Source organism: Cebus imitator, unplaced genomic scaffold (genome assembly GCF_001604975.1).
Source record: "Cebus imitator isolate Cc_AM_T3 unplaced genomic scaffold, Cebus_imitator-1.0 Scaffold62, whole genome shotgun sequence".
Classification (NCBI taxonomy): domain Eukaryota; kingdom Metazoa; phylum Chordata; class Mammalia; order Primates; family Cebidae; genus Cebus; species Cebus imitator.
In genome coordinates this window covers 512996-528572 of record NW_016107377.1, presented here as the reverse complement: position 1 = coordinate 528572, position 15577 = coordinate 512996, and the positions used below count along the sequence as shown (strand labels likewise).

At 43.1% G+C, this 15577-nt stretch overlaps 1 protein-coding gene across 8 annotated transcripts in view; it reads right to left on the bottom strand.

The window, feature by feature from the left end:
- UBE2V1 (ubiquitin conjugating enzyme E2 V1) overlaps positions 1 to 15577 on the bottom strand; it is a 33872-nt gene that overhangs the window by 5976 nt on the left and 12319 nt on the right. For 2 of the 8 annotated variants that reach the window (XR_005200510.1, XR_005200509.1), the window contains exons 2-4: positions 9968 to 10116; positions 9781 to 9832; positions 301 to 333 (exon numbers count right to left, since the gene is read on the bottom strand). Coding sequence is in view for 4 of the 8 variants with exons in the window: in XM_017529921.2 (XP_017385410.1) it covers positions 9968 to 10116 (149 nt within the window). In the remaining 4 variants the exon portion in view is untranslated. The remainder of the gene's footprint in view (positions 1 to 300; positions 334 to 9780; positions 9833 to 9967; positions 10117 to 15577) is intronic. The other 6 variants (XR_005200512.1, XR_005200511.1, XM_017529921.2 and 3 more) reach the window with 4 other exon arrangements.

The window sequence follows — 15577 nt, the reverse complement described above, 5'->3', positions numbered from 1 at the left end:
TGCAACCTCCACCTCCTGGGTTCAAGCGATTCTTCTGCCTCAGCCTCCCGAGTAGCTGGGACTACAGGCGCGTGCCACCACACCTGGCTAATTTTTGTATTTTTAGTAGAGATGGGGTTTCATCATGGCCAGGATGGTCTCGATCTATTGACCTCGTGATCCACCCACCTTGGCCTCCCAAAGTGCTGGGATTACAGGCGTGAGCCACCACACCCGGCCACTGTTGACATTTAAAGACATCCATGGCATGACTAATTTCTTAAAAGAACAAGAAGAAAAAAAAACTATCAAATTTCTCACCACTGATGTTCATCTGGTAATTTCACTGGAACACTGTAAAAAAAAAAGCCTCAAGTCAAGTGATCACACACACCTGAAGGGTCATTTAAAAGCCCCTAGCTAAGATCACATGTAGTGGCTCACACCTGTAATCCCAGCACTTTGGGAGGCTGAGGCAGATGGATAACCTGAGGTCAGGAGTTTGAGATATGCCTGGCCAACATGGAAGCCCTGTCTCTACTCAAAATACAAAAGTTAGCCGGGCGTGGAAGCATGCGCCTATAGTCCCAGCCACCAGGGAAGGCTGAGACAGGAGAATTGCTTGAACTTGGGAGGTGGAAGTTACAGTGAGCCGAGATTGTGCCACTGCACTCCAGCCTGGGGTGACAGAGCGAGACTCCATCTCAAAAAAACGAGCCCCAAGCTAGACTTAATAGAAAACAGTTTCTGGTTTTTTTTTTTTTTTTTCCCTTTTATTTTGTTCATGATTGCTCCAGGGACGTGCTAAAAAGGTTTCAGCAGAGGAAATGTGCCTGAAGGAGCATTGCTGGAACATTCTGTGTCTGTGAGGAATATTGCTCTTAAGATTCATTATTTGATCATGAAACAAACACTTTCCACTTTGTTGATATGGCTCATGCTTTGTGGGGCCATTTCACAGTGCTCATCAACATCTGAAATGGGCATGCTCAGACCAGCAGGCCCCCTTCTAGCAATTTCCTTCAGAGAGACGCATACTTGTGCACAAAATGTGAAGCATTGTCTGCAATAACAAAAATAACCACAATCTAAACATCTATTTGGAAGGGACTATCTGAACATGGCATATTCATATAATCCGGAGACTTTGTAGCCTTCTCAAAGGCCGACAGACGCTCCTCAGGCACACGGACACTGGGAAGGACTGGAGAACACAGCACTAGCTACAGACAGTACATTGCAGCATATGTATAACCTATAAAAGCAGACATACACTATCTTCCAATTCTGGATGTATTTGTGTGCACACAAGCTATTTCGTCCATTAGGCACAGCAGGCCCAGAGCCTAGAGATTACAAACTTTTCCAGGGCCAAATGTATACATATGAGATAACCCCAGTCTAATCATTAAAAAAAAAAAAAAAAAAAAAAAAAAACCCAATACAAAAAAAAAAAAAAAAAAAAAAAAAAAAAGGCAAATTCCAATTGACAGCCATTCCACAAAACACCTGACCAGTACTACTCAAAACAGCCAAGGGCATCAGAAACAAGAAAAACCTGAGAAATGTCACTGCCACAAGGAGCCAGAGATATGCTAAGTGTAACATGGTATCTTGGGGGGATTCTGGAACAAAAAAGACATAAGTGAAAACTAAGAACACCTGAATAAAGTATGGACTTAATAATAACTTATCAATATTGGTTTATTGGTTGTGACAGGGAAAGTGCTGGTGGGTGTGGCGCACGGGGAATCTCCTGTGCTACCTTTGCAACTTTTCTATAAGCCTGTAAGTTAGAAAATAAAATTTGTTTTAAAGATGTGTGATCTAGGCTAGGCACGGTGGCTCACGCCTATAATCTCAGCACTTTGGGAGGCCAAGACAGGAGGACGGTGTGAGCCCAGGAGTTCGGGACCAGTCTGGGCAACAAAGCGAGACCTCATCTCTACAAAAAGTAAAAAATTTAGCCAGCTGTGGTGGTACGCCTGTGGTCTTCGCTACTTGGGAGGCTGAGGCAGGAGGATTACTTGAGCCCAGGAAGTCAAGGCTGCAGTGAGCTGTGATTGTGTCACTACACACACACACAAGTATGAGATATGAGAAAAGGTATAAGGTATGAATTACAAAAATATGCAAAGAAAGTTACTAAATCTAAACATAGAAAAAGGAAACATGAGGTCAATTGGTCACCTGCTACTCAGTTCAAATCTTATGTAGTTACATACAAATTACGTTTAATGTACAATGTGGGTACATGCTGTGTTAGAATGCAGACCACAGCTACTGCTGGGGAGAAGAGTGGGGATGTGGCAGTTAGGGATAAGTCAGGAAAAAAGACTTTACACTAGATATTATAACGGAATTTAATATAAGATATTGGTTAAACAGGCATCAGTGGACTGCAAATGTAAAAAGGGAATCTAAGCTAACACAGAAGTAATCATGAAATGAAGCAGGATGGAAACTCTTAAGGGCGGGGAATGAAGGGGATAAGCTGGAGTTTATCACCAGGCATGGAGGCTAAGGAGAGGTCTGCAGAGTTGAACTCAGATCTCTGAGCAGGGGGTCCTGCCTGGCTGCTGCTAGAACCTCCAAGGAGGTGAACTGGGGGGGATGTAATGAGGCTGGTTTTGTGAATATCCCCAAAAAGCTGGAGGCTGAAGCCCACTGCTGATGCCAGGATGGTACAGACAGAACAAACAGGCAAACAGGATGCAGCAAATCCCCTTTCCCTTCCCCATGCCTTTCAGGCTCTCTCTTGTGTCCCTGACCCGTGGAACCTTAAGAGGATGCCAGCTGACAAAGGAAAGGTGTAGCGTGCAGAGTCGCAGTCCCAGCATCCAAAGCTGGGCAGATAGAAGTGGGCTTGGAGCTTCCTAACCAGCACCAACAGGCACCTCTGCACAGCGAGGAGACACATCTACCCTTTGTACAGAGACTCTCCCTCTTCTCAACACTCATGGTATCCTCTGAGTGAGCACAGGGCTCATCTCTAGGCAATATTACATTTTCACTTCTCTAATTAGCTTGTAGAATATTTGGGTGGCACTCAAACTGAATGGTCAAATTAACCACACAATTCTAATAAAAAGGCAAAGGAGGCATTTGCTCCTTCACATTTGCTTGCTGTTCCTTTAGGCATCTCTCCACTATGAGCCCCTCACCTCGGCAGCAAGAGCTGGTTCTGAGCTTCAGTGTCTTTCACATTCTCCCAACCAGCCCTGCCCCTGCCCCACGGGTGCCAGCAGCAGCAGAGGGCACCTCTCTCCCAAGTGCTAGGTTGTGACAGCCCGAGCTTCCTGTCCTGGCCTCCCACCCCCCAGGGCTGCTTACTGCTTCTGCAGCAGTGTCTCTGTTTTCCCACAGTGTGCCTTTTGTGATTTTTCAATCCAACGTCTATTTGATCAACTTCCTATTTTAAATTATCTTTGTTGCCTAGTATTGGATATAGATCCAAAGGAAATGAAATCAGTATCTCAAAGAGAAATGTGCATTTCTGTGTTCATTGCATGATTATTCACAATATCCAACATAAGGAAACAACTTAAGCATCCTAGAGAAAATATGGCATAAATCACACAATGAAATATTATTCAGCCATAAGTAACAAATCCTGCCAGTCAGAGAATTGCTTGAAACCGGGAGGCGGAGGTTGCAGTGAGCTGAGATGGCACCACTGCACACCAGCCCAGGTGACACTGCAAGACCCCGTCTCAAAAAAAAAAATAAAATAAAATAAATAAGAATAAAAAATAAATCCTGCCAGTCATGACAACATGGATGAGCCTGAAAGACATTATGCTAAGTGAAATAAGCCAGACACAGAAAGACAAAAACTGTATGATCTCACTTACATGTGGAATCTAAAAGTAGAACTCACAGAAGCAGGGAACAGAACAGTGGTGGATAGGGACTGGCGTGTAAGGGGAGACACTGCTCAGAGGGCACAAACTTTCAGTTATGAGTAAGTTCTGGGAATCTAATGTAAAGCATGGTGACTACAGTTAATAATACTGGATTGTTTACTTGAAATTTGGTAAAAGAGTGGATCTTAAGTTTCCTTATCACAGACAGACACACAAGGTAGCTATGTGTGGTTACGGATGCATTGATTAATTTGGTTGTGGTAATCATTACACAATGTTTATGTAGATCAAATCATCACATTGTACACCTTAGATATATACAGTTTTTATTTATCAATTATGCCTCAATAAAGCTGGGGAAAAAATTACCTGGTATGATTTCTCTTTTCCTGACTGACACAAAGAGTTAGAGTGGCACTAAGTTAACTTCTTATGCTACATACTCTGTATTGCTGAACAAAAAAAAAATTTTTTTTTTGAGACTGTCACCCAGGCTGGAGTGCAGTGGTACGATCTCGGTCCACTGAAACCTCTGTCTCCCGGGTTCAAGTGATTCTCCCTCCTTAGCCTCCCAAGTAGCTGGGACTACAGGAGCATACCACCACACCCAGCTAATTTTTGTATTTTTAGTAGAGACGGGGTTTCACCACGTTGGCCAGGCTGCTCTCGAACTCCTGACCTCAAGTGATTCACCTTTCTTGGTCTCCCAAAGTGCTGAGATTACAGGCGTGAGTCACCATGCCTGGCCTTTTGTCATTGAAAATTTTTACAAAAATATATTCATTAATCAGTCATATAACTAAAAGCTTTAAAAAAAGAGGTCAATGTGCACTCAGATAGAAAGATGTCCACCATCTATTAAGTGAAAAAAATTAAGTTGTAAAACATTATGCATAGGAAGATCCCATTTTTCTTAAAAATATATTTACATTTGCATACCTACAGCAAAAGTGGGTAGAAACACACCACACACCAACTTAACAGTTTTCATTCGATGGTTAGCATAATGAATCAGAGAAAGAACCACTTGCCTTTTACTTCATACATCCCTGTGGTTATGTTCGGTTCCTCTAAAGCATGGGTACCAGTACTCAGGGTAAGTAAGCGTATAAACACACATCTAGGCTCTAAGCCACACATAAGACACTATTTTGGCCGGGCACAGCAGCTCATGCCTGTAATCTCAGCACTTTGAGAGGCCAAGGTGGGCAGATCACCTGAGGTCAGGAGTTCGAGACCAGTCTGGCCAACATGGTGAAATCTCATCTCTACTAAAAATATAAAAAATTAGCCAGGCGTGGTGGCTCACATCTGTAATACCAGCTACTCAGAAGGCTGAGGCAGGAGAATGGCTTGAATCTGGGAGGTGGACATTGCAGTGAGCCCAGTTAAGGCCACTGTACTCCAGCCTGGGCAACAGAGCAAGATTCTATCTCAAAAAAGAAAAAACACTTATTTTGGAGAACCCCAGAGGCACAACAGTGCTTCTCAAGCAGGGCAATTTTTGGCCCTCTGCTGGGAAGGGGAAGGGAGGATCAAGCATTGCCTGGACACATTCATGGTTGTTGCAATGGAGGCAGGGGGTACTGCTGGCATCTAGTGAGTAGAGGCCAGGGATGCTGCAAAACAGCCTCCAATGCACAGGCCCAGCACCCCATGACAAAGAAAAAAGGCAGCCTGATATGCCAAGGTTGAGAAACCCTGCTCTATATAACTTGACTATTGTTAGTACTTCTGTGGTCAAAGTAGAAATACTCCATGTCTAATGCTGTGGACAGCCAGACATTTGCCAGAATTGTACAAGGAGTAGTTGGGTCAGAGCTTTGTTTTTAGGCTTGGAGGATTTGCTTTTCTAAAAAAAAAAAAAAAAAAAGGTGGGGGCACTATCAAACAGCACAAAACATTCAAAGGGTACAGAAGGGTATATGGTAAAAAGTAACTTTCCTTTCCACTCCAGCCCTAAACCAGCCAGCTCCCTTCTGAAGAAGGCAACCACTGTGAGCAGCTTCTTTTCCGTTCCTCCAGAGGTATTCTAAACACACAGCACAAGTGTATGGATCACCTCTTCCTCTGCCTACTGCCCCCCACTCCAGCTGGCAGCATACTCTGTCTACTGCTTTGTAATTTACTTTTTCACAACGTCATGGAGATCATTCCATTCCAGCACACATACATCTGTCTCATTGTTCAAAAGCTGAACAGGACATAATATGGTGTACTCAAAGACAATAACGTTGTTTCCAATATTCTGCTGCAGGAAATAATTTTGTACACTGCCTATGGGCTACACATTCAAGAGAAACTGAGAAGTCCCTAGAAGAATTCCTGGATCATACGGTACAAACCTTTGAAATTCTGATGGAAATTTTTGAGTAAAGTAATAACAAAAATATAATATGGAGATGAGTTACTCAAGTGCTCTATTTAGATGCTTTAATAACTGTGGATATTCCAGTTACACAGCATATAGCTCATATGCTAATCATAAAAGATTGGTCACAGGAAGCATCTACAAGCAGATAGTTCCTTTTATGACTTACTTTTCAACCTTGGGGAACCAGGATAATACAAACTACAGGGGTCAAAAGATAGTAACAAGAAAAGAATGGAAAAAAAAGATAGTAAGTGTTGGTGAGAATGTGGAGAAACAGGAATTCTCATGCATTGCTAGCAGAAATGTAAAATGGTGCAGTCACTTTAGAAACGGTTTGGCATTTCCTCAAAATGTTCAACATAGTTACCATATGATCCAGCAATTCCACTCCTAGGTATACACCCAGGAGAATTGAAAATATATATGTCTGTCCAGGCGCAGTGGCTCATGTCTTTAATCCCAGTACTTGAGGAGGCCAAGGTAGGTGGATCATGAGGTCAGGAGTTCAAGACCAGCCTGGCCAAGATGGTAAAACCCCGTCTCTACTAAAAATACAAAAATTAGCTGGATGTGGTGGTGGGTGCCTGTAATCCCAGCTACTCAGGAGGCTGAGGCAGAGAATTGCTTGAACCTGGGAGGCGGCAGTTGCAGTAAGCCGAGATCACGCCACTGCATTCCAGCTTGGGCAACAACAGAGTGAGTCACCAAACAAACAAACAAACAAACGCACACACAAAAAAAACCTATGTCCATCTTCAAAGGAAGACAAATTAGGTAGCCAAAAACAAAAAACTATGCCCATCCCATTCCAGCAGGTGCAGCTAAAAAAAAAAAGAAAATATGGCCAGGCATGGTGGCTCACGCCTGTAATGCCAGCACTTTGGGAGGCTGAGGTGGGTGGATCGCAAGGTCAAGAGATTGAGACCATCTTGGTCAACATGGTGAAACCCTGTCTCTACTAAAAATACAAAAATTAGCTGTGCATAGTGGCATGCGCCTGTAGTCCCAGCTACTGGGGAGGCTGAGGCAGGAGAATTGCTTGAACCCGGGAGACGGAGGTTGCAGTGTGCCAAGATCGCACCACTGCACTCCAGCCTGACTCCGTCACACATACACACACAAAAAAACATATATATATTCACTTACAAACCTCTAAATAAATGTTCCTAGCAAGCATTATTTATAATAGCCAAAAGGTAGAAACAACCCAAATGTTCATCAACTAACAAATGGATAAACAAAATATGGTATATCCGTACAATGGAATATTATTCAGCCATAAGAAGAATAAAGTATTGATAGATGCTACAATACTCTTGAACCTTGAAAAAATTATGCTGAGTAAAGGAAGCCAGTCACAAAACGCCACATACTGTAGTATTCCATTCATAATAAATGTTCAGAAAAGGCAAATTCATTGAGCTAGAAACTAGATTAATGACTGTCAAAGATGGGAAGTGGGGGATGAGGGAGGGAGAATGGGGAATGACTACCAACGAGTTTTATTTTTTTTCTTTTTTTTTAAGACAGAGTCTTGCTCTGTCGCCCAGGCTGGAGTACAGTGGCACGATCTTGGCTCACTGCAACCTCTGCCTGCGAGATTCAAGCAATTCTCCTGCCTCAGCCTCCCAAGTAGTTGGGACTACAGGCACCTGCCACCATGCCCAGCTAATTTTTGTACTTTTAGTAGAGACGGGGTTTCACCATAATGGCTAGGCTGGTCTCGAACTCCTGACCTTATGATCCACCCACCTCGGCCTCCCAAACTGCTGGGATTCCAGGTGTGAGCCACAGTGCTCGGCCCAGGGGATTATTTTCAAGGTGATGAAAATGTTTTGAAATTAGTGATGGTTGCTCAACTCTGAATATGATAAGACCACTGAATTGTACATTTAAAAGGGTAAATTCTATCCCAATAAAGCTGTTACTAAAAACAAATATACGGAAAACACCTGGCATACCATAGCTACTCATTATAACTTCCAAAGCCTCTTTTGGAAAGAGATAAACTAAAACTCAGGGTAGCCTAAGCTGTTTTAGGTGCATAGAATATTTTCAACAGAACTTACTGGTTCATTATTTTGTGTGTTTGTTTGAAAGCGTACAATTCAGTGGTATTTAGTGTATCACAATTGGTATATTGGTTCAATTCTCAACATTTTAGAACCTGTAAATCAGTAAGTTGATTAACAAATCTATTGAATATCCCATTCGGAGTCATTTCTAGGTATTTGGGGAAGTAAGGAGGGAAGCACAGTCCTCATCCTCAAGAAACCCAAACCATTCTTAGGAAGAGAAGACATTCGGCAAAGAAGTCAGCATATAATGGACCTTCAGAGACAGCAAAGAAAATGATCTCCATGGAGAAACAGGATTTCTAGACTGGTTTCCCCAGTATTTAACAGACAGAAACAGGATTTCCCCAGTATTTAACAGACAGAAAATTCTGGTTTTCATAGGAAAAGAAGGATAAGGAAGTGAGTAAAAACAGGTTAAATGTATATATTTTTAAAACTCCACAAAACTATAGGGTCACAAAATGACTCAAGAAGCAATATTAAATGACAAAGCCAATCATTCACCATGAGTGTTGATGACCGTCTGAGGTGAACATTAGCGTCCTAACACTTAACGAACACGTCGCTCGTCCCTGTTCCAGCCGGGGCCACGCCCTACATGTCTTTCTAATCCCACAGTCCTAGTGCAGAGTCTTGCACATAATCAAAAGAATGAATGAATGTTGTCATCATCCTTAAACACAAGCAGACACAGGACAGGTCTTGCTACATCCAGGCAGAAGCTCTTGCTGCTTCTCTGAAGTGTGTGTCACAGTATGGAAATCAATTTCTTGACTCCTACATCAAGTTGCTACTTGATTGCTATCTTCTATAAGGCTAACAAATGAAAACTCAAAATGTAAACAAAAGGGAGACACCATGGCACAGTGGTTAAAAGCACAGCTCTGGAGTCAGACAGATCTGGTTTTGGGGTTACCAGCTATGTGACTTCAGGCAAGAGACTTCACTCCTCTGAGTCTGTCTCCTCATCTGTAAAATGGAATGCAATACACAAAAACAGCACCTAACAATAGGGTCTTGTGAGAATTAAGTGACATTTGTTGAGGGTTTACTATGTGCCCTCAAAAAACAGTTGGCTGGCATTATGAAGACTGGGAACTCTCACAAATCAGGAAGTTCTAAAAGAGGTCACTTTTCCCCATCCTCATTTTCTTGGTCTTCTTTGCAAAGGCCTCTGGGTCTAGCAGTGCCTGGAATAGACCAGGAGCTGACAGGCTGGCAATGGACCTTTGCTGAATGACCCAAGGAATTAGGATACAGGTGCACGGCAGACCTGGGAGACAGCAAATAAAAAACACAAGTGGAAGGCTTTCCAGAGTTTCCCTGGAGACCGGCTTGAGGAACGCTGGCTATACCTAGGACCTAGTTATTTGATTAGCCCAGAGATTGTTCTGAATGACATCTGAGGGTGCAATGACCTCACACCTCACTGTCTACATTGTCATATAAATTCACACTATGAGTCTAAACAGGTTTTGCTTACCATTTAGAGGGGTTAAACAGCATCAGAGGAGGTTCAAATATATAAACTGAAACTGGTCAAAAAAGAATAGCCACATTTCAGAAAATATACCATTGGTGAGCTTTTTCCGTGATAAGGCTAATATTTTTTAAAAGGAGGCACAGTGAATTTAAGACATTGACATTTATAGCCGTAGCTCGACGCTTACTCTTGGAGGCCCAATTATCATCCCTGTCCATCTTGTAAGTGTCATGTCTTCGTCATCTTCTAGACCCCAGCTAACTGTGCCATCTCCTACTCCTTTCTGGCCTTCTTCGAGTTCTTCCAACAGTCGGAAATTGCGAGGGACTTTTACTCCTAAAATAAATGGAAAGAAATTCAAGATACCAGCAACTCCAGGGGAACTTGTAAGCCTAGAGCTAGCTGCTCATTATCACTCCCTGGGAATAAAGATGCTAACATGCAAAAAAATCATGGAAAGTTATCACACCTCCAACTTGCCACTTATAAAGTTATCAGTATCAACCAGCGCAACCAGAGGGAAAGAGCACATGGTTCTGTGACAGGTGAAGTGACCAGGGCTGGATAACCAAACTTAGAAACCCACTCCCACCCCTTGGACAAACCTCATAAGGGGCTTACATGTCTAAATGTCGATTAATTGGGGTCAACCAGTTTGAGATGAGAACCATCAATCTCAAGCGCTAACAAAAGCACCCTGCAAGACAAGTGACTAAGAGTATGATTATTTGCTGGCATGACTCTCAAACAGCCTTTAGGGGGAATAGTCGCCATGGATATGGCAAATAAAAATGGTATCCTCTTAATCAACTAAGAGTCAACTGAAGGTACCAAGGATAAAATTTTCTATTGTTTTTCAGTTACTAAAGCGATAGTTTACCTTTTAATTTACAAAAAAGCTAAAAGGGAGTAGCTGGTTCTCTAATTTGTTTCCAAAAATCCCAAAGCCTGGCAAGTAGCTCTTGAAAGCAACACATGAAAACTTCTCATAGGTTCAAGCCACAGTCCTGGGTTCAGGCTGAGGCTTGAGCCATTTCTAGGCATCTTCCAGAACAGAACCTAGGTACTAGGGCCAGACAAGGGATGGGGGTACGGGAGGGGAGAGAGATGAACTTTCTTCCTGCGCTTGGGGAACAAGTCATCTCTCCTAGGGTTGCTCTCCCAACCAATCCTGCCTGTCTCTCCTTCCTCCCGTTTTCCTCAGCATATGCACTATTTTCTCTAGAAAAAACTCAGGATCCAGTCAAGTTTCAAGCTCTCTGCCTTAAATGCTGAGTTCTCAGTTGGCCAGACTCTCAGAGACGAATAGAACTAACCATATGACTGTGAAGAGAGTCTCACTGAAGGGACCCCAGATTGTGGAAGGTGTTGCCAGTATATGTATTTCCCCAAGTGTAGGACACATGCCATTAATTCCATTGGAATAAACATTTGAGCACCTATTATACATCAGACACTTTTCTAAGCACTGAACAACAAGCAGTGAATAAAACAAAAATGCCTGCCCTCATGCAGCTTATATTCTAGTTGGAGACATATAGTAGACAAAAATCAATATGTAAATTATACAGTATGACAGATCCTGGTATTCTGGAGCAGGGAGTAATAGGGGAGGGACTGTACTTTTAAATGGAGGGATCAAGAAAAAGTGCAATCAGGTGTCATAACTGAAGACCTGAAGAAGGTGAAAGGGCATGATTTATGGATAGCTGAGGGGAAAGTCCTTGAGGCAGAGTGAATAGCAAGTGCAAAGGCCCTAAAACAGAAAGAAGTTTGCTTAGGGTGTCAAAGGACAGCAAGGAGGCCAATTTAGCTCAAATCAAGTGAGGAAGATGAGCAAGCAAGAGGAGATTAAGGATGCCAACTGTTACTGAGTGACATGATCTGACTTGTTTTTAATAGGATCCCTCAGACTGCTGTGTGAGGAAGACAGTGAAGGGAGCAAGGGCAGAAGCAGCTAAGAGGCTGCTGTATAACTCTAGCGAAAGATAATACCGCTTGGACCAGTGATAGCAGGAGAGGGTGAGGAACAGCGTAATTCTAGGCATTTTGGAGGTTTGAGCTGTCAAGATTTGCTATCAGGTTGCCTGTGAGGTGTAAGAGAGAAGAGTCAACTACAGCTCCCGGGTTTTTGGTCTGAGCAACTGAAGGACAGAGTTGGTAGAGGTACCTTAGACAACTTTAGGTGGTATGTAGTTGAAGACTTCATTTTATAGTCATGTATGTTTAAGAACAACTTATTTAGGGCAACTAATATACTAACCTCCCCTTTATAATAATGGTAAAAAAGTTTCCTTTTAAAATAAATGTAAGCGGGCAAGCGCGGTGGCTCAGGCCTGTAATCCCAGCACTTCGGGAGGCTGAAGCGGGCAAATCAGGAGGTCAGGAGATCAAGACCATCCTGGCTAACAAGGTGAAACCCGTCTCTACTAAAAATACAAAAAATTAGCCAAGCGTGGTGGCAGGTGCCTTTAGTCCCGGCTACTCGGGAGGCTGAGGCAGGAGAATTGCTTGAACCTGGGAGGCAGAGGTTGCAGTGAGTCAAGATCATGCCACTGCACTCCAGCCTGGGTGACAGAGCAAGACTCTATCTCAAAAAAATAAAAAAATAAATGTAAGCAAGAGAGTCAGCTGACTGCAAGAAAAATATTAAATAGTACTACATGTGGCATTTGAAAGGAAACAGCAAAAACCTGCAAGCATACTTGAATTGCTTGTTTGGAAAATACTGGCATTTTCATCTGCAGAGTAGCCAACTAGATTATTCAATTATGCTGGATTAAGTCTCCTCTAGCAAACATAAAACTCAAAGATAGTGGTGGATTATAGGCAAAAAGCCAGACAACACAATTATTATTCAAAAGAGTTCAATCTAAATATTTAATAATCCTGATTAGGCTGGGTGGGGGAGTCACTATGCATTACTACTGGTTAATTTATAAGCCTGCACTAAATAAAAATGAAGATCAAAAGAGCACAGAATCATATTGTTAGGGAGGCTGATGACTGAGGTACCTGTTCAGAGATGGTGTTATGGGCTCAACTGTATCCCCCTCAAATTTATATATTGCAGTCCTAATTCCCAGTACCTCACAATGTGACAAAACCTGCTGACATCTCGTCCTGGACTTCTAGTTTCCAGAGTTGTGAGAAATTTGTTTAAGCCCCCCCACCCAGTCTATGGCATTTTGTCATGACAGCACTAGCAAACTCATACAGATGATAAGTGACATCTTAAGAAATGTATCAGAATTGGTAAGGATACAGAACCTCTGTCTTCCTCTATCTCCCTGGACATGCACATAGTTTACTACGGCATGTATTCCAACTGCAATGCTCTATTCCTATATATATATATACTTTTTTCTTTTTCTTTTTTTGAGACAGAGTCTTACTCTATCGCCCAGGCTGGAGTGCAGTGACACGATCTCAGGTCACCGAAACCTCCGCCTCCTGGCAGAGCCACCGCACTTGGCCAGTGATGATCTTAAAGATAAACTAGGCCCCCTCACTCTCCTACTGGAAGCCCACTCTTGGCCTCCCATCGCACCCCCAAACTTGTCACCTGGCCAACAGAGCCCCACCTGCTTTGCCAACACCATTTTGTGCCACTCTGCCTTGCTCCACTATCCTCCTCCAGCCACCAGTCCTTCTCAAAGTTTCTGAGGAGACATTCCTACTTCCTGCCTTTGCATTTGCTAGTCCCTCACCCTGGAATTCTCTGTCCCAGAGCTGTGAATGGCTGACTGGTTCCCTTACTGTCCATCCCCTTATCTTGCTTTATTTTTCTTCATAGCACTCACTGCCACTTGACATTGTAAATATATTCAGTTCCACTTTATTAGTTGTTTACTGTCTGAACTTAAGCTCCATGAGAGTAAAACTTCATCTGTTTTGTTCACTGCCAACTCTCCAATGCCTCAGGGTGCTTTGCCCTCCAGAGTAAGCACTTGAATACTTATTGAAAGAATGAATGAGTCTGGGAACAGTGGTTTAGAGGAGATGTTAAAAATGCCCAGATGTTGGATAGATTTGGAGATAGGTTGGATATGGGGCATAAGGGAAAGACTTGTCATGACTTTTTGGCCAGAGCAGTATTTGTGCCATATACTGAGCTTGAGGAGTGGGTAGTTTTTGTTTTTTTGAGGAAGAGTGTAAGGGGATTCTGTCTTGGAGGTGTTTTAAATGTGAGAGGCCTATTAGGCATCTAAATGGAGATGTCTAAGAGGCAGTTGATTGGGAATAGAAGTTGGAGAGTTGTCAGCTTACTCAGAGCCTTGGTCTGGGTAAAACAGACAGAAGACCTCAAAGGTAGACTGTGCCCTGAGGCCTGGCCTCCAGAGTCTGGAGGTCCGGCAGGTGAAGCAGAGCAGCCAGTGAGAACAGAAGCGGAGGCTCAGGGAAGCAAGAATAAAAGAAGTGATCAGATGCTGTCCAAAGCTCCAGTAATAGGTTGGGAGCTGAGAACTGACTGTGAGATTTAGAGGGTGCTCCTCAGTGCCCTGACTGAGTGACTGGGTGGAATAGCTTGATTGGAACGGGTGCAGGTAAGGTGAAGAATCTAGACAAAGGGTCTAGACAGCTGTTTTTGAAGTTTTTTTTTTTTTTTTTTTTTTTGCTACTAAGCAACAAAGAAATTAGTAGCTAGAGGGGGATATAGGGTGAGGGTTTTTTTGTTTTATGATGGATAATACAATTTGCTGATGGAGATGATTCAGCAGCAAGTTTACTATGCGCCAGGTATTCTACAAAGTGCTTTCCAGATCTTACCTCACGTATTCTGCCTTGCCACCTGTGGAGGCAGGTGTGCTGTGATTCCTGCTTGACTCAAGTTCAAGGTGACTTGCTCGGGCACAAAGCTAGATTGCTAGAGAGTTGTGGAGCCAGAATTTGATCTTAGGTCTATGGTCTAATCCTCTGCTAAAAGATAAGGGAATTTTCTCTAAAATAGGTCTGGCGTGGTGGCACATGCCTGTAATTGGGAGGCAGAGGTTGCAGTGAGCCGGGATTGTGCCACTGCACTCCAGCCTGGGCAAAACAGTGAGACTCCATCAAAAAAAAAAAGAAAAAAAAAAAAAAAAGAATGAATGATGGCTACATATTAGCTAGGCATAGTATTTCAGAATGAACAATTCTTAATGTCACAAAATTCTAATTCTGGTTTCTTTTTGAAAATACAAGAGGGCAGCATTCACAGCACCATTAATAGGGAGTTTAATATTATAAGGATTAGCAAAGGGGCTTGGTATGAATTTTAAAGGGCAAGAAAAATTATATCTTAAGAGGCAGGGTCTCACTCTTTCACCAAGGCTAGAGTGCAATGGTGTGATTTTTGGCTCACTGCAGCCTCCGTCTCCTGGGTTCAAGTGTTTCTTGTACCTCAGTCACCCAAGTAGCTGGGATTACAGGTGCCTGACACCACACCCAGGTAATTTTCAGTAGAGACGGGGTTTCACCATGTTGGCCAGGGTGGTCTCGAATTCCTGGCCTCAAGTGATCCACCTGCCTCAGTCTCCCAAGGTACGGTTACAGGAATCAGCCATCGTGTCTGGCTTGACTATAAATTTTTTTTTTTTTTTGGGGAAGGAGTTTCGCTCTTGCCACCCAGGCTGGAGTGCAATGGTGCGATCTCGGCTCACCGCAACCTCCGCCTCCTGCGTTCAGGCAATTCTCCTGCCTCAGCCTCCTGAGTAGCTGGGATTACAGGCACACGCCACCATGCCCAGCTTATTTTTTGTATTTTTAGTAGAGACGGGGTTTCACCGTGTTAACCAGGATGGTCTCGATCTCTTGACCT